This window comes from Panthera onca, chromosome C1 (assembly GCF_046562875.1).
Source record: "Panthera onca isolate mPanOnc1 chromosome C1, mPanOnc1 haplotype 2, whole genome shotgun sequence".
In the NCBI taxonomy this organism is placed as follows: Eukaryota; Metazoa; Chordata; class Mammalia; order Carnivora; family Felidae; genus Panthera; species Panthera onca.
In genome coordinates, this window is record NC_138346.1 from 22806053 (window position 1) to 22832495 (window position 26443).

The following is a 26443-nucleotide window of genomic DNA, read 5'->3' on the forward strand; positions in this document are numbered from 1 at the left end:
TATTTTAAATATGTATTACTTAAAATGTATGTATTCTATAGAATACACATTAGTATATTATTTATAAAATAATATATAGTCTACACTCCTTGCTTATTTTACATAGCAGTAAAAAAGGTCAATAGAGTCTTTTTAAAGGTTGAAGTATATTTCATTACTCCACTGAAGGACTATTGCATTTTTCTCCCCTCTTTTTGCTCTTAAAATGCAGTAAAAATGTAGTACATGAATGTGGGGAAAAGTACAAGAGGGATTGCTGACTTCAAGTTGCATGAAAACTTTGATAGAAACTATCTTCTTAAAGTTGTTTCACCATTTTATGAACATCTTTTTAGTATCTTTACTGATTTGTGGTATTATCAATCTCAAGTTATTATCAATCCAATATTGGTATCTCATTTTTATAATTTTTATCTCCCTGGATCCCTTGGGGCGGGGGTGAAGGATATTTCCATATGTGTATTAGACATTTGATTTTCTTCTGTGAATTTCCTTTATATACTCTGACCATTTCCTACTCTATAGAACTATTTTTTTCTCATTTATTTCAAGGAGCTTGTTGTATACTAGGGATGTTAACAATTAGATGTGTCAAACGTTTGCTCCCAAACACCTCTAAGTTCCCCTCTCTCTCTCATTTGTGCACTGCCCATCCCTTTTGTTGGCTTCTTCCTTTCCATTTTCCCTTTTGGCGGGTCTGTTTCCTGTCTTATTTGTATCACTACTAAACTAGAAGGGGATAAGGGAAAAGGAGTTAAATATTTGAATAGGGCCTATGGCAACATCAGTTTAGTTAGCAAGGATATGGAATCTTCTCACTCAATGGGTATGGAGGATTTTGTGGATGCTTTCTGTCCATTCCAATTTTTCATGAAGTGACTTTTCCTTCAGAACCATTAATAATGACTGACTATCCCAGTGAAAACATGGAACTCACTGACATACTGGCTGATCAAATGTAAAAAGTGCAATTAGGATGCTCTAATGCACAAATATTTTTTTAATAAAATGTATGGTCAGTGACCAAAGATTTGAAATATTTGTCACTCAAAACTAGAATGTTTTCTTCAAGCAAATGCTGTGCTACTTTACTTTTTTATACTATAAAGACAAAACCATAAAGAATATTCATTAATTCACACAGGAAGGACTCAGGCTGAAAGACAGGTCAAAGTAACACAATCTTGGGGAAAGATGGACAGTCAGGAAATATATTTTTCAAGAAGGCATTTGGATTGCTAGCTCTTGCAGACATACAGAGGAGGGAGAAGCAAATGTTTAATAACATTTTAAAAAACAATAGATTCCTTTGTCAGTTCCCTCCAGGCCTTGCCAAATAAAAAAGCATCTCTTTCTCCTCTTATTTTGTGTGTGTCCAGTCATTCACATTTTTCCTGAATGTTTCTATTTTTTCAGACAATTGATGGTATTTTCTTGATGGTAAACTAACTGTAGTAAGAATGGAGTTTATAGCTTGGCTATAATTATTGATAACCCCTGGTAATCTTGCTGGAGGTAATCATTAAGACCAGGAAATCAAAAATTCTCTCTTGTTATGTTATCAGAAAAAATTTTTAGTATATGTCTTTAAATGTATTCTTACAAATTATATTATGGAGAATAAAGAGAGGCCATCACTGTATGAGCTAGGGAGCATATTACTTTGTACTTTATAATGTTAAAAATAAATTTAAAGATAATTATTACATTTTCATTGGTAAACCAATGTTTTCTGGGAAAAACATGTATATATTATTGTATTTCCTTATTCTATTTGCTCTTAAGTAATCTGAGAATGAAGATTTTTATATTAGCTGAATATTGAGTTTTAAGGTCAGGTGTGGTACATTCTATCATTTTAAACTTTTGTTTTATATCTTTAAAGCCTCTTGCTCTTGGCAAGTTATATAATTCAGGAAGGCAGAAAAATTGATTTTAGTATGCAAAAACAAAGTATTTGGCAGCTAAGATAATCAGCACTTATGCAAACTAAACATTTACAATATTTATGAAGATTTAAGAAAATGTAGAAAATGTTATAGGACTGTTTACAAATTAAGATCTATTGCCTGTACCTTGAATCCATAGGGTAGATTTTTATCCTTTTTTCAATCTAAGACAATGGTGGCATACTTTAAGAAACAGTTTACATTATAATAGGAAAATTAATCTTGTATAGAATAAGGAAGGCTTAGTATGTGTTGGAAATTTAAGAAATTGTTCCAGTTGTATTCTGTCATAATAAACATCTACTCTCCCCCTTCCCCTGTACCCCATCCTGGCTCTTCCACACAGGGGTAATCTGTTTCTGTTTTCTGGGCCAGGCTTAAAAAGAAAGCAAGCAAGATGTGGCTCAGTATGTTCTCTCAGTAAAATAGTATCATTGGTGGTCATAAGGATACTCCAGTGATTTTTAATATGCTTTTCTTTGACAATGATTATACTTCACTTTTTGGGCACAAGTGACTAATTAGTGTTATTTAATAATAAAAAATATGTCATAATGTTATATTACAATCAGAGTTCATCTTCCTACTAAGTCTAATTCAGGTTCATTTCCCTTATTAAGAAAAGAAAAAGGTTTCCTTTGAAATGGCAAAAGGGAACAGAAATGGTCTTTTTGTAGTGCATCATGAACAAAATATTGGAAAAGTTAGCTAATAGATCTTGTTCTCTCAACATGTTTTTCATGAATACTAATGGGCTACTAATGAATTAACTAATTAATTGAACAATTAAAGTCCATTCATTATATGTTTTTATACAAAGAAGGTTTCATTTGAAGACAGATTTCTACTCTATAACGTGGAGTAAAGTATAATAATCTTGGGTTACATCAAATTAAAGGTGATTAATTTGTAGTGGCTGATTTGACATTTGGTGTAAACGTTAACTCAGGACATATTACAGGTTTTGGTGTGGGGTAGCTAGGATTATGTGGTAGTGAATGTGTAAACCCTGTGTTTTAAATACATGGTCTAGAATGTTTTAATTCTGCGAGTACTCTGAATATGTCCAGATGATAGTTTTTAACTATAAGCATGGTTTTGTTTACCATAAATATGAAACAAAGCCAACCAGGGACACCTAGGGAAGAGAGGATCCTCAAGGACCTGTTTAGACAGTTGCTTCTAGAAAAAAAACAGTCTTCAGTCAAAGACTTGTCAATCCTATTTTTAAAGATTGATTAGGTAGCTGATTTTTTTCTTCCTTCTGTCCTTGGAGAAAATGAAAAATAACAGGTCCTCTTCCACTTTAGACTAACCATTCATATACTTGATGACAGTTAGGTCTCCCTTGAGCCTTCTCTTCTCCAGGACAAATTATGCTAACTCCTTCAGTCTGTCCTCATAGGTCCTATTTTTCAACCATTAAATCATCTTATTGTTCTTCCCTGTATCTTTTCCAGTTTCTTCAAAATCCTTTAAAAATTATAATGTCTTAAATTGTATATATTTACATATATTTTATAGGTTAGGACTTCAGGTTGATATTTATTTCCACCTTCTAAGTCAGAAAAGATGGTCACTATGACACAGGTCAGTTGGATGAAAGGAATAATAGTAAAAATAGAAGTCAAGTGAGCAGCTTCATATTCAACTCAGTGGATTCTTATGATGCAAAATGGTAAAACTGTGCCTGCAAAAATGTCCTAAGTGTTCTTTATAAGTCCTTTGGGAAGACACCAAGACAAGAAAACTATTGTAAAAACAACTAGAACTGCTTTTGCTTTTTATTTAATAAACGGATACCTCCTTTTACTAATTATAATTCTATAAAGAAAAAGATTAGCAGATGAACTAACATAATGGCAAATTCAGGACAAAAAAAAAAAAAGGTGAGTAATAGAAGAAGATGAGCACTTGTGAACTCAAGGAAGGGCACAGGGATTCTGTATAAGAGTGACTTCAGTTATTAAGAGCTAGAGCCATTTTTTTTCAAGCAGTCATTAATGCCAAGAGGGGGCATTTGTGGAATGCTACCTAGCGTTGCTTTATTTTTTGGCAGCACATGACCAGTAGGAAGAGCATGATACTGGCTTTGCTGATATGCTGCCCTGGGTCTATGGCACTGCACTGTGTTCTCTTCAGCATCACGTTGATTTTGAGTGATTTACATACAGTCTGCATTCAACCTCTCCATTCCATGAAGACCAAAAAGGAACCCATAATCTTAGAAACCAAGTTTCCCTCTATCCAATTCCTGTGAGAGCAAGATTCCAGTGTAATAAAAACCTACAATAAAGGCCCTAAACCTTCTAGTCTTTCTTACTTCAACTTAAGTACATTAATAATTGAATTTTGTATTTCTTTGATAATTCAACTTTAAAGTAAAAGGTTTTTCTATGCCCAAAGCCAAGGATCTGGCATTTACCCTACTCTCTCTCCTGGGTTATGCACTATGAAATGGGGTGAACTGCTTCATAGCTTCCAAAGAAAGAAATTAAGTCATAACAAAAAGATGGTTTTGTGTTCTTTCTAATATCCTCCCTATAAATCAACAGTCAATAATAGGGACCACAACAGAGCTTATAAGAGCGTTAATTCCCCAGATGTAAAGCTTTGTGAAGCACCCATTGCTGGTTTATTTTCACATTAAGTTGGGATAAAAGTATAAATTTGCCATGCCCATATTGAAGAACCACAGGCAAACAGTGGGCTCTTGCATCGAATGGTGGGCAGTGGTAGAATATTTGTGTTTTGCACTAACCCCTCTTTGAAAGCTAATGCAGTATGGTCTTACCATTTTTGCAGACAGGACAACACTGTTCTGGTTCATAGACTGGGTTGACACACTCAGGAACTGCGCAGTCTGCTACAACACAGTGAACTTCATTGCTGGGCTCACAGCGACACCATTCACATGGAGAGGGCTAGGAACAAATCTAAAATTAGCCCCTTTTCTCCTATAACTTAATGCTTGCACATTCATATGCTGTTAGAAGATAAAACATCAGTGTTTATATTGGCTTTACTGTATCAACTCCATTTACCATGTGTATGATCATTCTTCCCCAATGGAAAGCAACCTGGATATCCAAGCCAAAGTGGGTTGCTTTGTGGAGCTCAGGTTGCCATGAGCAACTGGGGCACTATGGGATGACTCTTCCTATGACTTATGTTCCTACTTTACAAAGAAGTGTTGGGACAACTAATATGTCACCTCTTGGTTTGGTTTGGTTTGGTTTCCAGATGCACTGATTGCCCTACCTTCCTCTGGCAAACAGGAATGACACTGGATCATGTGAAGTAAGTTTTTGCTATTTGTCACTTTTCTTCCTAAGAAAGAAAAGGATTACTGAGAAGCAAGAAAATGGTAAATGGACATCCTAACCCTTTGTATGAACTCCTTTTCAAGCTAACCTAGGCTCTAAATGGCATTTTTTTTTCCAATATGAATTTTAGAAAAGATTGCATTTGGGATCCAAACGTTCAGGTACTGCCTCTTGAAAGATTTAGCAAATACCTTTCATCTTTCCTGCTTGCTTTTATGAATGAACTAAAATCAATTGACTTAAAAAGCCACTAGTTAGAGTCAAAGACTAAAAATGGAACTGAAAAGTGATTAATTTAGAGGAGAAAAAAAAAAAACAGGCAGAAAACAATTTTTGTCTCAACAGTACTTACCAGCCAAAAGTGAGTTTGATATTTTGTTTCTTTTCCACAAACTGCCTATACCACAAATAATCTCAAGCAGTGACCATTTTGTGATATTCTCATGTTTACAAGTTCTATCTCTCATTTCTCATGCAACAGAGTTTGGAATTCTGGAATAAAAACTTGGAGGTCTCAGAAGTTATACAAGTGTCTACTTCTCAAATCATTCCATTTGTTCTGAGAACATTCTACCTCCAGTCCTATGCCACAGTGCCACAATCTGTGTTGGAAATCTAATAGTCCAATAAATCTTTCTCACAGGCCACAGTCACTTTGAGGTAAACATTTTGCATTGTAAAATGCAATTTGCAAGTTCCTCACTTGCAAATTGTGTTAATTAAAGCTCTCTGCCTTTGTCTCAGTTGCTACTGTCCATATCAGCTCTTGTTTTTCTTCAACCTGTGGGGGTGAAAACCTTTCAACTAATTATTTTCAAATTAATGTTACCTTTGCTTTCTGCTTGGAGAATGAGAGTCTAGCTTTCAATTATTTTACTTTCCGATTTAGTAGGAGTAAGAGAATTAGACATAGAATCTGTAGGAAAAGTATTTCTAACGTTGTCAATACATTCATTGAAGGGTACAGTTAAGCTCCTGACTGTGTGGTGAGATGTGTTAAGTAGTATCTCAAAGCAATATATTAGATCGTCCTAAGGGCTGGGATTTTTCTGAAGCTCCTCTACTGAAAAATCTCAGGAAATTAAGGAAAAGACTTGATACCATAGCACATTATTTGTTGGCGAAATGTGAGAAATCCTGTGAGAAAGGAAAATTCTTGCTGCTCTAACTCCTTATTTCACAAGCCCCATTGTGCTATCTTAAATTCCCAAGTAAAATGGTCAGAAGTTGTCTCCCTTTCCTTCGTTAATTGCAAAGAATTTTTACATAGGCTTCTGACGTGCATTTATGGTTAATATGAGAGAAAAAGAGAACCACTAATATGGCTTCCACACCCTGCCCTTCCATAGCTGTGACCCTTCATTCTTGCTGCAGCACGGGCTGATCTGTGCAACTCTAGTGGACTGATTCAGCCATTAAAAATCCCAAAGATCCCCTAAATTTTCCAATGCAAAATGTTTACTCAAATTAACTGTGGCCTGTGAGAAAGATTTATTGGACTATTAGATTCCTAACAGATTATTAAAGACACCATTCTGACTCAAACAATGTTTTTGGAAATGATTAACTACTGGATATCATGCCAAGCCATTTACCTATGTCAACTTACTTATTTCTCATAATAAGCCTATGAAGGAAGATTTGCTATTATCTTTATCTCATAGATGAGGATATAGGCTGAGAGGGTCAATAACTTCCTTAGGCCTAGGCAGCAAGGGACAGAGGCAGGATTTGAACCCAGGTGGTGTACTTGCTATAATGTCCTGCCAGTGATAGCAAGAATCACTATTCTGGGTACTCCCATTTGCGTAGTTCATTTTACAGTGGTTTGTACCCTTCTCTATGCAGGCCAGATCCAGAGGAATAGCCATTAGGAACTGAATAATTGATTTATGGAAGATACATACTTCTGCTAAAACAGGAAATTTCACTAGGGTATTTATTGCATAAAGAGGTTATTATGGAGCCATAGAGCTTTTTAACCTTCTGCAAATGTAAATTAGTAAGAAAAGAATAGTAGGTTGAAGTTAAGTTGCCCTGAGGCTCACATCCTTGGGGGCGTTGGCATCTTTAGCCTCGTAACCGCACTGGGGGGTATCTGAGAGAAGTACTAACAGATGATGGTGCAGTAAAGACCCAGGGGCATCTATGTGAAGCCAGTGGAGACTGGATGTATATGCCCTAGAGTTCTGAGAAATATTCTGAGGAAGAGCTATGACTATAAGGCTTGGTGATAAAAGTACACCTGATATTTTAAGGGATTTTGAATAATGAGAAACATAAATTGGAAAAATGAAAGTATCACTCTAGCCACTGAGGGACATTTTCTTTGAATCTTCCCCTGACTCTGACTTTATTCAAATACCACACCCTTCCTGGGTCTAGAATCTCTTGTCAGACACATGCAATTTCCTCTTTTGTTTTCATTAATTTTTTCCCGCAAATAATCTCTTTCAGTCCATTTCTTCTCACATCTCCATGTGTGCCCCACCCCACTCTGATGCTCAATCAAATTTAACTCCTTGACCTTACTCTAAAGCCCCTTCTTTCTTCTCCAGCCTTATCAGGACTTCGCTTTCACAAATTCATCAGTTCAGATACCAGTAATTTCTTGCCCAACTTGACTTCTTCCACTGCCCCTGCTTTCTCCTGCACTTCTGAAAAGACATTGCATAAGCAGCAAGAAGTCCCTGGGAATGAACAATGTGCATTGTTCCTACTTTAAAAAGCCTTCCCACCTTGCAGCCTAAAACTTAAAGGTTTGGTGCTTTCCATAATCTTTACATCTTTAAGGGCTGAGCTGGTTGCGAATTTCCTTTTATCAGGCTCTTCAATGTGAAAACTATAGATTAAATCTGAAAATGTCCCTGTAAAACCAAAGATTAAACAATAAAGCTATGCTTAGAGGAACAGAGGAACACAGGAACAGAGTAAGTACTTGGAATAAAATTATTCTTACTCACTTTTTTTTAGAAGAACATGTGAAATTACAACTAGTGACTTTTGTCAGCTAGAGATTTGGTAAGTAACATGATTAAATGACACCATCCTAAAATTTTATACAAGAAAAATCTTTTTTCTAAGAAATCTCACAGAACATGTCATTTCTGTGAAAGCTTTGGAAAATAAAGTAACATTCACTATATATACCTTTACATAAATTTTAATTAAAATTATGATTAGAAGCCAAATGTATTAATGCATGTATTAGATAATCTGATAATTTTATGTCTGTTATGAATCTGTACACCTCCTGCTTAGGGTTTTTGAATATCTAATGTGGACTCTGTTTAAGTAGAAACATGCATTTTATCTGTACTTCCTGTTATCACTGAATATATTTGCATGGCAAATCCAAATGCTGTCCCAGCTGCCCCCAAATTTCAACGGGGTTTCCTACTAGATACATATATTTATTTATTTTCTGATTAATAGAATAAAAGGGGATTTAAAAAAATTGATTTAGGTAATTGGAATCCAAATTTTTCTCCTTGGTATTAGAGAATGGAAATATGACAATACACATCAGTTTTTTCAATGGTTAACTTTTGAAGACCTTGAAGCTAAAATCCCAATGCCATTGTCTGTGGTTTTTGAGAATTCTTAGAAAATTGAAAGGGATGTGCCAGAACCATGAGAATAGTAGAATGCTCCATGATTTTTTGAAATAGAGAAAGTAGCCTGAAACTAGTAACTTAGCTTACTAGAATAATTGAGTAACTCCAGAAAAATTGTCAAATATGCTCTCTGTGAAAATTTGGAAGTGAGGTAAATCATCACTAAGAGTCAACGTAGGATTATGAGAACATGTTAATACAGACTGGTTGCATAGAATTTTCAAAATGTTTGTAGAAAATGCACATTTATTTTGGATTCTGAGTACACTGGCTTACTTTCCATATCTGAGGAAAGTTTGGATGTTTGGTTTATATCACCGTACCTTGTGGCATCATTATTTATGTGGAGGCTGTTACTGGAATTGTTTGTAGAGCTCCCATGAGGAAATAGTCACAGCCTACCAGATTTGTTACCCAAATTCAATTCTCAAAGTGACAAGGGCATAGCAGTGTTCAGTTTACTATTTTAATTTGATGAAGTTTACAATAGTTTTCTTACAAGTTGGAAAACTCTGCATTTGGAAAATTAGAAAAACAATATTTCCTTTAGTTGGCTTTGTTTGGATGGCTGTGATATCATGGTTAGAAGACACTTCTCTATAGCCTTAGTACTTAGAACTTCTGGTCTCTGATGCTTTATCACTGGCTGTGAATCTTTGGAAAATTAGATAAACTTTCTGTGCCTTAGTTTCTTAATCTATAAAATGGGAATAACAGTATTACCAATTTCACAGAGTTACTGTGAAGCACATTAAATGTGTAAGACAAATTATAATATTATTATTTTATTCACTTGCAAACTTATTGATGGTGTTTTGAAAAAAGTGTAAAATTGAACGATAGCATAAGACTAGATTTAAAAGAATATTTAGGTTATTTTTCTTGTTCAAAGTGGAATCTGATTACAGAGGTGGTTGCAGTGAAGTTTTATAGAACTTGGTTTGTTGCAGGTCAGAGGGAGAATGTGTGAACCAATAGAATTAATCATGTCAGAAACATATTGAAGAAAAATTGTTGTTAGAAGTCTCTAGATAAAGACTAATTGTGAACCATTAAAATGATCATCATAAATCACTTAGGGAAAGGAAAAGAAAAAATGAAAAGCAACAAACCTGTTTTCCTTCCCTGATGTCTTAGCATTTAGATGTCAACTCAAATGCCCTTTTTCCAAGGAGCTCTTCCCTGATATCTTTCCATCATCCTTCTCCATCACACTGCCTATTCAGAACTCTCATCAGTGCATGAGGTTATCTTACTGGTTTGAGTATACGTTTATTTATTTTTATCTGCTTTCCCTATCATTATAAGCTTCTTATAGTATATTGTTCATTGCTATACTCAGCACCAAGAAGATATCTTAGCACATGATAGATACTTAACAAATATTTGTTAACATATACAAGTCATTTATGCATAACCTATGTTTTCTTATTTGTAAAGCCATACTTCTTGGGCAGCTTCATCTATGTTAATCATTCATGGATAGGATTCTGATTCGATAACATACTTGCATTTTATTTAAATATTATAAAGGGCACTTTGTGGGGAAAGGTTCCTGACTATGAGTCATCAAATGAGTATCTGGGTTACAATATTATGCCAATGAACATAAACTTACTTTTTAAAGGCAATTTGAAATTCACATTACCCACCATGTGGATCACAAGTTAAATCAACCTTCAAGCACTCCATTGACTAGACTCTCACAGTGGATAATTATAGACTTATTGCACTAGCAAATACCATGATAACTAAATTTAGGGTAAGAATACATACAGAGGAATTCCTCAGGAGTCTGCGAAAAAGCTAGTCTCATTTTATAATGTGTGTTAAGTTTAATGGTTGCCTTTTAGACAAAATGATTTTAGTATAATATAAACTATTTTTAAGGAAAAAAATACAACAATCCTGATTTTAAACAAATCCATTTTCCTAAGGGATGACTTAGATTACAAAGTCCAACAAAACACAAACAAAGGAACAAAGCTTGATTCCTAGAAAGCCTCCCATGAATTGTTGAAGGCTGAAGTGGTGAATGAATACAGTATTCTACTGCCAAGTTTTAGCACACTGCTATATCAATGGCTTTCCTTCTGACCAAGTGATATTAGGTTTTTCTTACCATATGGTACTCCATTTATTTGATAATATTGGCAAAAAATTATCAGAGAGAATATAGCTCAGACTGCTCTTCTAAAAACTTCCCATTAAACAACAATTTAAAATTTGATCTCCACCAAGGAAAAGATACTGCTTTAAGAAGCACTCTTCTTTTAGAGATAATTTATGGCATAAATTTTATCACTTTATGGAACAAATCTCATTACTTTCAAACTGTATGAGAAATTTGGAATACTATTTCAAAGTTGCTGATGCCTGTCAGGAATCTCACTGTTCACTTCATTAAAATATACATTAAATTACAGAGTACAAGAGTATTTAGCATCCATTGCCACTACTGTAGCCAGTAATTTGCATGTGGCAGATGTCACCTAATAATCAATACAGCCAATGGATTTTAAACAAAATTCACAATCCTCTGAAAGAAAACCCATTGCACCAGTGATTAAAATGCTCCTCAGTGTCCTGCATCAAATGGGACTGTAGTGATTTCTTCAGTGATCTGCCCTATTGATTGGAGCACATTTGAAACACTGAGGTTGTAAGTCTTACCAAATTATGAATATAGAGCTGGAATTTCTTTAAGAATTTAATACTACTGAAGTAAACAGAAAACTGGATGCATAGAGTTTTCTAAATAACCTCAGTTTGTCAGCAAATGTGTATGATGTTATCATTTGAGTAACAAGTTAAATAATAACTGTTCTGGCTTTGTCTAAGAAGTTGGTACTTTGATAATACATTATGGAATATTATTATTCAGTTATCTATCAAAAACCACTTTATGTTTTTTGAAAACAAACATTTTAGCCAGGTGATTGTAAGGAGTACACACAGCTTTGCCCATGTAGATATAATATACTATGTAGACAATAAACTAAAAATCAGAAATAAGATATATGAATTTAAAAATTTATTGAGTATATCTATTAAATGCATAGCATATATAAGATAAGGTATATAAAGTATACCAAGATGAGCTATATATGTAGCCTGTCCTTAATAAATGACAGTCTAGAAAAAGAAATATCTATAGAAATAAGTTTTGATTTTGTAAAACAAATTATTTTTCATAAAAATAACTGATGGACCTATTATAAGGTCCTATGGACCTATTATAAGGAGGATAGAATTATTGGAGTTAATCTTTCTATTTTTATTTTTATTTATTCTGACCCTAATGTAAAACACAATAATATTGCAAAGAAGTTGATGAAATATCCAATCTAAAGTTATTATTTATCAAGTATAAAAAATGTTCACTCGGTCTTAAAATTTACCATTATAGGGACACCTGGGTGGTTCAGCCAGTTAAGTGTCTGACTTCAGCTTGGGTCATGATCTTGTGGTTCATGAGTTCAAGCCCCATGTGGGGCTCTGAGCTGATAGCTAAAAACCTGAAGCCTCCTTTGGATTCTGTGTCTCTCTCTCTCAAAAGTAAATCATCAAAAAATTAAAAAAAAAAGAAACTTACCGTTATATTTGCAACACAACAGTGGCATTATATTAATGATTTTTTTCTCTGAAAAAATTTTTTTCCTAAAAATTTATTTAAATGTATTTTGGCTTATTTTTAAGAGCAGGCAAGTCTATAGTTACATACTACCTATTCTAATAAGCTGATGGTATATAGAACCAATATTTTTCTTCTGAATATTTTCAAGGAATTTCATGACAATAAAACCCAGCTTTTTCTGAAATATGAAGAATAGCACACAGGAAAATAAACTGTAGAGAAAGAGAATGTAAACAAAAATATCTTTCTTGAGTTACAATCACAGATGTATTTTTTAAATAGGCAAAGTATACTTATTAAGGAAATAACAGTGTATATTTAAGAAAAAAAGAAAGAATGTGTTAGCTGCCTCTACTAGAGTCTTCAAAGGAGAACCCAAAGATATAGATGAAGGCTAGAAGATTCACAGTGAAGTAAAGATTTTGATAAAGTGTCACCCCTATCCTTGTGAAATAGCCTAGAAAAGCAACAGCCTTTAGTCCTTCACTGATAAGCTGGATTGACTTTTGGCTTTGATACATTAAAGACCCTTGACGATGAACAGAATATGTTGACTACAGCCCGTATGTCTCCATGGTAAGGATTCTCCACTTATCACCTATTTATGCGATAGGAAAAAAAATGAACAACTGTATAGCTTCAAAACTTTCCTGTCGACACTAAAAAGAACAGATTGTTGATATCAGTTAAAATCCAGTCATCTACACTAGCATTAAAACAGGGCCATGTGTGCGTGGGGGAGAATACATTACCGTTAGAATTCTACAACCTGAAAGAATCATGTTAAGAGACACGTAAGACCAGGCCTGTTCTATGAGAAACATTGAAAGGAGGTGTTTTGCATGGTTGTCACTGAACTCAGGGCTTTTCAGGGTGTAGGATGTGAAAATATTAGGCCTAGAACAACCAATTCCATTTGTATTGGGAGTACCAATCAGACTTAGTTCAGAAGTCTCTCTTTGCCACTGTCTCAGAATTTCTCTGGGCAAAAATGTACTAAAAGTTGAAGTCTTTTGTTGCCTTTCCATTTGTTGGCAACATTATACTTTTACATATTATGAAAAGGCAGTAATTGAAAATTAATACAGTGAAGTACTTTATAACTGCTAATAATAAAATATATTAGTTTCCAATTTTAAGTCCAAACAGCAATTTCCTTCTCAATGTTCTACTTCATTATTTGATGCTTAATTCATAGCCTACCTCATTCCACAAAATTATGTTGAGATGGCTTATGGGCAATAATATGAGAGTATATTTTAATTTAAAAAGTCTTGACTAATTTCTTGATAAACCTTTGACTTTAGTGTGTATTGGTTTTATGCAGGGTGCAGCCAAAACCGTCAGTTTTGAAACTGTGTATAACAATAGCTAGTACTAATGCCTAGTGCAGTTCGGCCATATGACCCTGTGGAATGAGCACACTTGGAACTCACCTCCTGCCATCAAAGAGTGTTGATTTATCTTAAATTACTTGAAACTGGGTTTTCTCATTTGTCAGGTGGAAGTAATAATAACATAATATTAACAGGGCTCAAATTGCATCACTAGATTCTTAGGAGAATGAAAGGAAATGATATAATATGCAAATTATGTAGCCTTGCTTAAAAGACCCTCATTGTTATGGCTTTCAGTGTGACCAGTGTATGTATGTATGTATGTATGTATGTATGTATTTATTATTTATATTTCTCTCCATCCATTTTCAATGGTCATGTATTTATCAAGGGAATATATTGATCATAAATTGTTTTTATTAAATTATGGCATGATTATTTCAATTATAAGGTTTTTGAAATATTGAATTTGTAAGGAATATATCTTTTAGAGTTTTAAAAGCAATTTGGGTTGCATCTCTAAAATGTAGCAATGTATGCACTCATACTGTGGTTAGATGAGGATGACATTGGGAAACATTTTTAAATAGTTAATTAGGTTCTTGTTTACTGAGATGAAACTCCAATATTTAATCAGATTCTTGGTCCAAACAGATTTTTAACAGGGTAACTTTAGCTCACCTTGTTTTGAATCTTGATTTAGGTATGTTCTAGCTTCAGTGTGAATGTCCTAGGGTCTCATTAACTAACTAAAGGAAAATTCTCTGTGATTGTCCTTTTTCTCCCTAATGAAGCTTTCTAAATCTCAGCAGTCAAAGGTTTGCTATTTTAGTAGGATTTTATTTTTAATGTTGGGGAAAAATTAAAGTTAGGCTGAATACATTTAATTTTTTTCCCTGTCACATTTAGGAAGGGGAAATAAAACTAATATATGGTGAAAATAAGTGGAGTTCCAGAGAGCTGTGGCTGTTCTCTCACTATAAAGAAAAATGACTTAATTTGGTAACCACTGGAAGTTTTTGTAGTAACTATGGTATTTCCAAGACGGCAAAATCATTATCAAAGTCCGTGGTTTGTTGTTGTTGTTTTTAAATTTGTATTTCACAGATGTAAAAATGTAGAAAAACCCTCTAAATTTGCAAAAATATTCTTGGGTGGTTCTCACAGCATTCAGAATGCAGGTGTTATTATTTATTAATGGACTGGAAGGTGCCTTAGACTCACACTTCTTCATGGCAATGGGAGTTTTTAAAATGAAAGAAATTGAGCCCTCTAAAACATGAAGCAGGGTAAGAATTTTCCTCATCCTAGCATGTATACATTTTCTTCATAGTGAAATATGAAATATCTCAGCATTATAGTTGAACACCTGTTGGAGAATATAGGGCGTGTAGACACTCACATGAAAATGAAGCCATCTCTACTATGTCTTGAAAAGCATCCTTAGTGAACTTGTGGCAGCTGGTCAGGTATAATGAGAAGAGCACTAGAATTAGTCAGAAATCCTTCTTTCTCATAAAATAAGAATAAAAATATCTTGGAATGAAATAACTCTTGAGGGATCACACGTGCAAAATATTTTATAAAATTGTCAACTATTATTTGTTTTGCCTTGGACACAGATCTGGTTGTGTCACTTCTTCACTGGAGTCCCTTTGTGCCTCCCTGCTCAACCCAGGCTTTGGCCAAAGCTCTATGGCCTGACGTTCACATCATGAGCTGGACCTGTGTTCCTTTCTCACTCTTATGTTTTGCTCCTCTACAGTTTATGCTCTGGCCACTTGGGTTGAGTCATTTGTCTCTGAATGTGCTTTGTACTTACTTTTGCCGGTGTCCCAATTTTTGTCTAAAATACTTTCAGTGTGCTGAAATCCCCACTCTTAAGCCTTCCAGACTAAATTCCTCCTTTCTTCGTATGAATTTCTAGTACAGTCGTCACAGGCCACCTGCTATTAGTTGTAACTGTATTATTCCCTTTGATAGACTAGGAGAATTTTGAGGGTCAGATTTATATCTTACACATTTTGGTACAACTCTACAAAACCTACCACTTCTTCACATGTAGATGATATTTAGAATACTTAATGAAATCAAGCAATGAGTTATGTGAGTTGAATTGATAAGATATAATAATGAACTGAATACCTAAGAAGATAATATACATATTTTCTTTTATTAATATCACAGGAAGTATATTTATTATATTACATTAAATTAAAAATACCTACTTGTCACACTATCAAAGGAGAACACGAGGGAGATCAAAATAATGGAAGTTTGTATCATCTTTGCTTATCTGTTTCATCTGAGAATTCTCAGTAAGTGGAAAGTTATTAAATTATTATTCATCAATGCAAACAACAAAGCTGTACTGCTTGAAGGCAAATGTGCAGAGATATATGACTTAATATTGTTGCCAAGTATGTATAACAACAATTATAATAGGCAAATCTAAATGCTTTTTTAAAGTTACATATGTGAAAAGAGATACCTGAGACCACCTATAAGTGAAGTTGGACCTATATCTATCAGTATCCAAAATGTTTAACCTTCAAAGAATAAAGATTGGAAAGATTTGATGACAACACAATATGAGGGAAGTAAAAGGGAAGAATAATTTTATCATAGATCAGGGGTTGGCATTTCTGTAGGAGACCAGATAGTAAATATTTTTGACCTATGTGAGTCATATGGTCTCTGGGGCAACTACTCAACTCTTCACTACAGCTTAAAAGCCACCACAGACAATACATAATCATAGCTGAATAATCATAGCTGATTTACGATAAAAGTCTACAAAAGCAGGTGGTAAGTTGGATGTGGCTCATGGATTATACGGTGTCAATCACTTAGATTTTTGGTTATATGTAGCTGGCATTATTATGATGAAGAAGGAGAGGTAATTTTGTCAATTAAATTGTTTTATGCAGCACAAATTAATTGCTATAAACAATCATGTTAATGTCAATATTGGAAACTTAAAAAAAAGCCAGAAAATAAAGGAAGAGCTGAGACATATAGACTTTTATCATTAACTGCCCATAAGAGTCAAATAAAGAAATTAGGGTATCGTGAATCATTAGTAAAGTATTTCTTAAACTGTGTTTCTTTGAACTCTTATGAACTTTAAGATGTTAATAGATGTTCTGAGAAAAAAAGTATTCTTCTGTCACATAAATTTATAAAATCCTATATTAAATATAGTTTATTGGTAATAGTAATAAAAATGTCAAGTAGCCTTTATGAATCCCTTATTGTATGCCAAGTAGTTTCTACTATTACAGAGCTAGAGTAATATACCTAAGTCACTTGGCTGCTAAGGGGTGGAACCTACTCTAAAATCCAGTTTTCACCTCCCTGTCAAGCTCATCGCTGTTGAATAATACATACTGGCTCTCAAACCTTTTAAAATGCTCAAGCAGTGTCAATACACTAATATACACATCACATTTCTAAGAACTGTTAAAGGATAAATCATTTCTCAGATTTACTTGCCCATGAAAAAAAATCAGAAATCCTTACTGAGAATCTCACACATTGCTTGTGTTTCCTAGAAAAAAGTCTGGAAAAGGCTACATACATCATTACAGTGATTCCCAAATCTAGCTGATCATTAGAATTACCTGGGAAGCTTTAGAAAAACATAAATGTAAATAATTTCAACCCAAATCAGAGAGGGAAAGGTCAAGGAATCTGAATTTTTGCAACATTCCTTCCTGAGATGATACTGAGCATACATCAGTCTACGAATATTTCTTTGTTCTAATGCCATGGAACTAGAGAGTTTTGCATACCTCATCCATTTTTCACATTCCATTCCTGTCTCATAGTGTCTCATAGTGAAAGGCAGGTGCTTGCAGAGTGAGAAAATCGAGAACATGAGTCCTCAGTTCCTAAAATCACTAAATACATGGCAAGAACAGCTAGTTTAGTTCCTTTGTTACTTCCTAGTATAAAGTAGTATCCATGAAAATAAACAGGCACTGTTAATCTGATGGGATTTTATTTTAATTTGGCCTATATTATTTGGTTTAATTATAGAATTTTTCATTTTTAACGGGGGTCCCCTTTTATCAGAGCCTTTGCAAACTTAGATTTCTTTTACAAATTGTATTCTATCTATGTCAAAGACTGATTTTAGATATGCCAATATTTTATTGTTCTTGTCTACTTGTAACTCTGTGTTGTCATGGTGATATGTCCTGATATCACATTTCTATAGACAATTAGCTGAAATAAATCTTTGCATCCAACACATTTATTGGAAAGGAAGATGCAAATGAGTGATGTTTTCTTGTTAAACCTGAACATAGTAAAATGTAGAAAAAAGACCACAGGAAAGCAACATATTAATATTGCCTTTGCAAATAATGAGCTATGTCATTATGGTCTTTTCAATAAGTTTCAGTTGTCCTTTGTTTTATCATCTGTAAAATAAGGAAGGTAAGCAAAATAATTTCAAAGTTCTTTTTTAGATCAAAAATTCTATAATCAACTCTTAAAAGTAGGAAGGATCTTCACTACAAAAAAACCCCAAAACATAATGCTTGCCTTTATAAATAGGAGAATGTACACAAACTCATATACTAGAAAGCTAGTCTCATACCAAGAAGTAACAATGGTAGTCAAAGGTCAGTATTAAAAGGATTGAAAAGTACCAAACAAGTAATGTTTAATTAAAAAAAAACACAAAAAAATCTATAAGCAGGTAGAATTGTTAATTAAAAATTGATATGTAATACTATAATTTTCAAGTTCCCAATACAATTAATTTTTCATAAGATGTATATGATGACATTATTGCATCTACCCTATAGTTAGTTATAACAATTAAACTTATTTGGGTTTTGTTTATGGTCACATACATAATGGGGGGAAAATTAAAAGTTGTGTTCATTGGACTTTTTTCCACTTTAGACAGCTTTATACAGGCATAAAATAATATCTGAAAACTTTTTTAGGGGATGAATGATTTTTCTTGTTACTTTAGTACTTTATTCACTCTTTTCATAGTGTCATTAAATCCTTTCAAAGAAAGCTTTATTGTGATATATTCTATACAGCAGGCTAGAGTCAAGGAAATTGACAATGGAGGTGTGTTGGAGTGAAATTACTGATGCTAATCAGCAGTGATGATAAAAGTCCAAAGTACAGACTCTAAAATAAGCCAGTCCCCAATTAATAATGGCCATTTTTGAAAAAGATGCTCTGGATAAGCCAACCTACTGATCACTTCAAACTGTCTCTTAGTTATTTGTTTCAAGCTCTTCCTGGAAAGCTTGGCAAAATACAACTAAAAAAATAAACCAGTAAGTTTTTCTTGTGCTGTCCTTCATAAAACACACTGCCTGATGTATAAATCAAGCTGTAGGAAAACAAAACTAAGCAAAAATATGGTCAGGGAGAATAAGGAGGAGTAGAAAAAAGGATTTACCTAATCTTAAAGTAAGATTTTCTTAAAGAAAGAACATTCCTGGTCCCTCAAATTTCTTTCACACACACACGTAAACACACACACACACACACACACACACACACACACACACCACAAATCAATGCATGTATGGAACAATTTCTATTGCGAAGGTATGTATTAGAGTATCTACATAATTTGCATAAAATATGAGACCTGAGCTATGAAATAAGATGTAAAATAACAGAAAAAAATTATCCTTGCTGATGTCATACCATTGACAGATTACATATTTCACAGTGAGTAAAACCACCATTAAAAATGGACAGATTTTGAACATTTCCAAAATCATGTACAATTGGAGTGAAAGTCTGAAAGGGAGACTACCAGGTCTCTCTTTTCGGTTTCATTTTCTCACACTATTAGAGAGTAAGGAACGGCCAGTGATGTCTGTAAACAGCTGATGGCTGACCTCAAGTCTGGGGTAATCACTAACAGTGACAAGCTCTGCAAATCTCGGATGTGACTGCAAATCAAACACCGATCACCCCCTGTACACAGGGCACAGAAGCCCAGTCACAAATCTCTGTAGTCATACTTATCACACAGTTATCACCATTAACAGCAGCATCTTGTAATATGAAGGACAGCAATAAATACCAGTGGGTGAGCATGAAAAACTATTCTTACGTACAGCTATCCAAAGGGCTAGCTGACCATTAATTCCCTTAAAATTTAAAGCAAGAGACTTTTGCTGACTGGAAACAGATTATTTCACCCCATCCACGGGTTAACTTGGAAGCCATATAATCTTACAATTGTACTCCCTCATGTTAAATGTGTTCAAAGGAAAGGATCATTCCCAATTATCACAAGCTTTTGAAAAAATAAAATGATTTTAAAAATCTGATCTACTCCCATTTAGGGAAGTTCTATAGAACTAAAAATGCCAAGTGAGCACAGTGTAAAAAAAATGAAAGGGTGAGAGGAATTTTATAAATTTAAATTTTAACAAAATTAACTTCTAATCTTTGAAATTGGTCAGAGATTTGAACAAATTAAGTAGAGCTTCCACATTTGCTTACAAAGATGGGAATTCCCCATGGAGAATACCCACTTTGAGTCTGTTCCACATGCTGGGGCTGACACTCAGATGAGCAATAGGCATTACTGATTAGCATTACTTAATTTTTGATATTTTGTAGCAACTTGAAAGGCTAAGCCATTCCTGAATTTACTTAACTGCAATTTTAACATTAAAACCCGCCAACATGCTCTGCAAAACAAACTGTATTTTACAGAGTCAGCAGGTTTAGGAGTTAGTCTTCTCAACTTCTCAACAAAGATCCTCAATTATCTTTGTTGTATGAAATTACAATGTTTTCTAGGACCTTTTTTGGTGGAATCGTACAAATGCCCCTGGTAACTCCATTAACCATTTAATAGTTAATCTTTTGGAAAGAATCTTTTAAAATCCCACTCATATTTTCAAAATCTACCTATTTCTGTTATTAAAATAACTGCAACCCTCACATCTCTGGACAGATGTATTTTGTACCCCATTACTTAGTGCAGAAATCTTAGTTTCTGTGCCTTTCATAGAAATTGATACAATGGCAGGGGGTGGGTGGGATGCAGAGAATTGTGTTTCTGTAAAGTGTTAACTCAGTCACTCAGTTGAGCTTTCTTCATAGCTTCCATTTTCTCCTGTTTTTTTTTTCATATATTTGATCATTAGCTCCTAGTACGTGTTGCCTTCCATTCTTTACCCATATTAAAACAAACTGACATCAAATAAATCTCCCAGACCTAAATTCAAAAATCCTTTCTATCCAAACACTTTTACATATTTAGTATCACCATATTGGATGTTAATGATGGGGGGGGGCACAGATTAATGAGAAACCTGGAAAACCTGTCTTCCTACGAACATACCCATTGAAGGCAAGTCAATTCTAAACCTTACCTGGCATTGACATTATAGGTGTGGTGATTTGACACAATACTCCAAGTGATCACTTTTCTGTCCACATTGCTGCTTTCTTCAAGATTTAAATATTAAATACAAAATCTTGGGCAAAAACTAGGCCGCTTATCCCAGCCTGAAAACATGCTTTCTTAAAGCGACAACATATATACAAAATATGCAGCATGAGAAAATAATCACACTAAGTCCTTTAAAAATAAAAATCAGCTGCTTGACCAACTACCTTCAGTTCATAGTGGGAGAAGCACTGAGGCCAGTGCCTACAGAGGAAGGCATGTGGTGGGCAAATCCAGATCCTGAGTTAGGGACACTGGGTGTTGCCTACAGAAAATCACTTTAAAATGAGGCTGGCTGTGCAAAGGCTGAAGTAAGATCTCTTGCAGCTACATATACACTAAATCAGTGTAAGTTTTTAAAGTACTAAAAAATAAAAAAAAAAATCCAAAAAAGGCTAATTCTTCCTGAATGGGAGTTATAAAAATACTGAGCAAAATAAATCATTTCTCCCTTTGGGAAACTCAGCATGACATAGTTAAGCACAGAGCCAAAGCTGATAGAGTCTGTGTTTCCAATCAACTTTCTTTTTTTTTTATGAAACGCTATTGTAATTTATTATTTATACTCCTTATGTCTTAAGAAGTAGGTTCCAGTATCACTTTGCCTGGATATACATAAAAGAAAGATGAGAGAACCTACTACACAGTGACCTTTATCTTAATACAATATTACCAGAATGCTGGAAATTTTAGAGTTTTCTAAAATAGTAGAGAGAAATCCATTTTCAAAGCTTGCATCAGTAAATGTTGAAAAAAATTCTTTATAAATAACATTATTCTTATCAGGTGACACATGTGGATCAATTTACATTTGAATATAGTAATCAGAAAAGATTAAGTAGGGACATACATTTTGCAACTGTATAGAGTGAGACAGAGCAACTAAAAAACCGGGTGGTCATTGTAACACTGGCGTGGAGATGGAATCCAAGATGAGCCTTGGTTAGGAAGGGGTAGTGAGGAGGAGGAAAAAGCAGGATGGAAATAGAACATGAACAATGTGTGTCATCTTTAGGGACCCAAAGAGCACTCTTTATCTGAATTTTGAGTGCTTCTTTAATTAAAATGAAGAGATCAACATGCAAACAAAAAGAAACTAAGCATTTTTAAGGGAACTCGAACTTTTTTATTCTGTGGGTTTAATTAAGATCTGACCTATTATGTCAATTCACCAAAAACGCACCGAATGGTCCACATGGTTGCTGGCGTTGGGAACAGAAGAAAACCCTGTCCCCTAGCCTCAAAGAGTTCACTGTCTAGTGGGAGAGACAGGTAGTTTAATATTCTATTATTGCAGTGTGATTGAGGCAGTAGAAGTGGTGAAGAGCTTAGATTCTGCAGCCAAGCTGCCTGGGTGTGAATCCTAGTTCTACTTTATAGCTGTGTGATGTTGGACAAGATAGATACCTTACACTTTGGTGCTTCAGTTTTCTTATCTGTAAAACAGTGCTAATTAAATTTTAACCATCGTAGTGTTATTATGAAATGAAATAAGTTGTAAGACACACAGAGGTATTGATAGTATCGGGCTATGATTTCTGTTCCTGTTTATAATGGTATGTGCAGCATGCTGTGGGAACATAGAGGAACGTTGTGAGACCCAGCCAGGGATGCAGCATGGAACAGTCAGAGAGGGTTTTCCAGTTGAGATGAGATTTAAATGGGGTTGTGAAATAGCCTAGTAGGACTTACACAGGGGTGCAAAGGTTAAAAGTATAAGACAGCACTGCAAGCACCCAAGGAAGAGAAATCACTGAGAGTTTGAGATACTTGAAGAAATCAATGAGTAGAATCAAGACTATATTAGGAATTTAGATTTTTATTTTAAAGACTTTCCTGAATGTTTTTATCCACATGCATGTTGCTCATTTCATTCTCTGTTTTCTGCAACAGCCCCACCTCCCTAGCCATTAATTTTTCTTCACCTCCATTCAGTTCTATACTTGGCTACAAGGTAATCTTACTGAAAAAACACTTTTAACTGGGTCATCTCTATGTACAACCACCTGCATTTACCCCTTGTTATTCTTTAGACTGAATCTAAATATTTTTGTCTGGTATTCAAGTTCCTCTTTCCTCTGTCCAAAAAACAAGTACAAATTTTCCTCTCTCTTATTGTAATAGCATTCTAGTAATTTCCAGCTTCCTGTTATTCCCATCTCCCACCTCTCTTTGCAGATTTCACACTAATCTCTGATCTTGCTCAAGCAGTTTCTTCTTTGGAATTTTAATCTATCTCGATCAATTTTAAATTACTTAAGAATAGGCTCAACTTTGACCATGCTGAAGAAAAAGAAAGTTTCTCTGACCAAACATCATATCATATTTATATGCTTCTGACAGCATAGTGCCTTGGCGTTGAGCTTCACGAACACATACTTTTAAACTGATTTTCCCCTCCATTCTCTTTCTATATTGTTCATACCTTCCTTGTGAGTGGAGATTTTGCCTTATAGGTATCTTACTTTCCAATGTAAGTATGTCTACAGTATCTTGTATATCTAATAGCCTAATAAATGTTTGTTGGATGAATATATTATATGTAAATATATCTCCTATTAAGCCTTCTTAATAACATGCCAAGATAATTATGTGAAAGTTCCATGTATCTTTTGAAATTAGTTACTTGTCTCTTGCAAGCTAAATTGGAAGAGAATCAAGATGATATGATGGCTGATATTTACTTAGATATATATAGGTCACATAGATAAGTAGAACATTTATAAAAAGTATTGGATTTCTTTCAATGCAGTGACTTTAAGGTTGAACTTTCATTGTAAAATGTGGGCGAAGACATAGAAGAACTGTGAACTTAGAGTAAATCCCTGGACATTTGAGTTTAGAAGGAAGAGAACAAGTATTTAGTCAATATCTGTTGTGTACCAATCATCACAAGGCTGCTAATTTTGCATAAATTATCTCTTTCACTCATTCTAATATATCTTCCCAAGAAAAGACGTTATTATCATGGCCATTTTATGGCCAATGCAGCTCAAAAACTTAAGGAGTCCTTTCAAAGACTTACATGATGATAAATTTGGGATTTGAATCCAGATCTATCTGACTTCTGAGCCAAAGTTCTCTGAGAGGTTGTTAGAATGGCAGTATTGAGAAGTAAGTTAAATAACCTGACAGTTTTGGACAAGTAACAAACTTTCTTGGACTTAGTTTTTCATTCTTATGAACTTTCCCTAGATAACCACTAAAGCTCTTATAATTCTAAATCCTGGTGGAAAAGTGGCAACTGTTTTCTTTCATTCTTTTTTTTTTAATCACATTTAAAAATCTTAGGGCATAGAGAGTCAGGTAGAAAAGTTGTGCACATCAGGGTTGTGTATTGACTATAGCAGGGACATATAATTAGAGTGAAGTAATTGTCAACTTTTTCTTTATATACTCTTATTGTTTGACATGGCAAAATAGGTATTACATTTATAGTAAATTTAAAAGTCTAATAAATAGAGGGAAAACTGTAGCCTCTTTAGTGGTGAGTTGACTAAATTCAATATCTATCTTTACTTATTTATTAAATGTTGATGACAAAATTATATAAATCTCAGAAACTTTATTCATTGTACTTTTTTTTTGCTTGGGTTAGGCTATTCTACAATGCCTCCTTGCACTCTACTCTCAATAAGTATGCATGTGAGAAAAGAGTGATACGATTCTAGAACCATGTGTAGAATCAAATCGTGTTGACTACTTGCATTTAGGTTAATTATTCTAAAAGCGTAATAGTTAATGTCAAGATGTATATTTTAGAGACCATAAAGCTGTTAATAAATGTACTATACTGTTAACTATTGTTTGTTATAAATAATGATTTTATTAGACTCTCAGTCTTTTACTTCTCAATATTGTACAACAAAGTATTGTCCGTGAAAGAGAAAAGTCTAGGATAACATTTATGTATAGGAAAGTTGAATGTAATCATTATTAAATTTCTTCTCATGCCATAAGGAATCTAGTTAAAGTATTGGCTATTCTTGGGTAAATTACAACTAGCTTGAACCCATAACCTGGAATGGACCGAATGCTATGAAATGTCAATACACAGAATACTCTGATCATGATCAGTTTAAACCTTTTATCCACATATTGACTTCTTCTAGAATTTGACTGTTGTAGAAAAGGAAGTTGGGTTAGTGCTAAAAACTGAACATTCTTCTCTCAGTCACACTAAAAAGTAGCTATATCTTCTTTTGCTTATAAGGTTCTGAGCACCTTTCACAGAACTTGGTTAGATGAAATGAAAGTCTTTCATATCAAGCCATCAGAATGACAGACACTCCAAGGCACAAACTGCCATTACATTTAAGGAGAACATTTTGATATATTAATTTATACCTTCAGGGTTCGGATCTGGCTTATAGGACATCCTAATTAAAACTAGCCATTTGAGAAAAGAGACTCAAAGTGAGATAAAAATGAATTCCAAATTACTTAAAAATATGACACAAGCATAAAATAAAGACTGTGAAATACTATGGAGGCTTGAAAAATGGTCTTTTTTTTACTACCTTTGACAGGGACTAAAATTCAGTTCTCTTTGGGGTCCTGCAAGCAAAAACTCTAATGAGCAGAGAACACAATGCGGATGGTACTCTACAACAAGTAGTCCTAATGCATATTCGTAATATAAAGACCATAGCTCAGAAGTGCATCTCACTTGCACTTGCATTTCCACACACTAAATATAATTCTAGACTATAGTTAAATGGCTCCAAACACAGGCAAATAGACCACACGCATGTGCGCAAGCAACACATGCGCGCATGCACACACACACACACACAACTTTACAAAATTTAAACATTAAACACATAGTATACAAACAAAATGATTTCCCTCAGAAAACATACTTTGTAATAATAGAGAAGAAGTGATTAAGGGCAAAAAATGCTATTAAGCATACTCCATACTTCTGTAGGAAGAGGTTATTATTGTGAAAACTTATAGATATTGATCAACAAACCACTTGGTTATTTGCTGACCACAGTGGTACTTAGCTAACTGGAATCATATTGTAAATTAAAGGGAGATTTAAAAATAATTTCTTCCAACTTTAATGTAGTAATCTACTATGTATGTGGTATGAAAAGTTAGTACTCAATAAATATG

The 26443-nt window shown here is 34.1% G+C and overlaps 1 protein-coding gene across 1 annotated transcript in view; it reads right to left on the reverse strand.

Moving 5' to 3' along the window:
• Positions 1 to 26443, reverse strand: part of VWC2L (von Willebrand factor C domain containing 2 like) — a 158874-nt gene that overhangs the window by 128937 nt on the left and 3494 nt on the right. The window contains exon 3 of the mRNA XM_060623458.3: positions 4744 to 4873. Coding sequence (XP_060479441.1) covers positions 4744 to 4873 — 130 coding nt within the window. The remainder of the gene's footprint in view (positions 1 to 4743; positions 4874 to 26443) is intronic.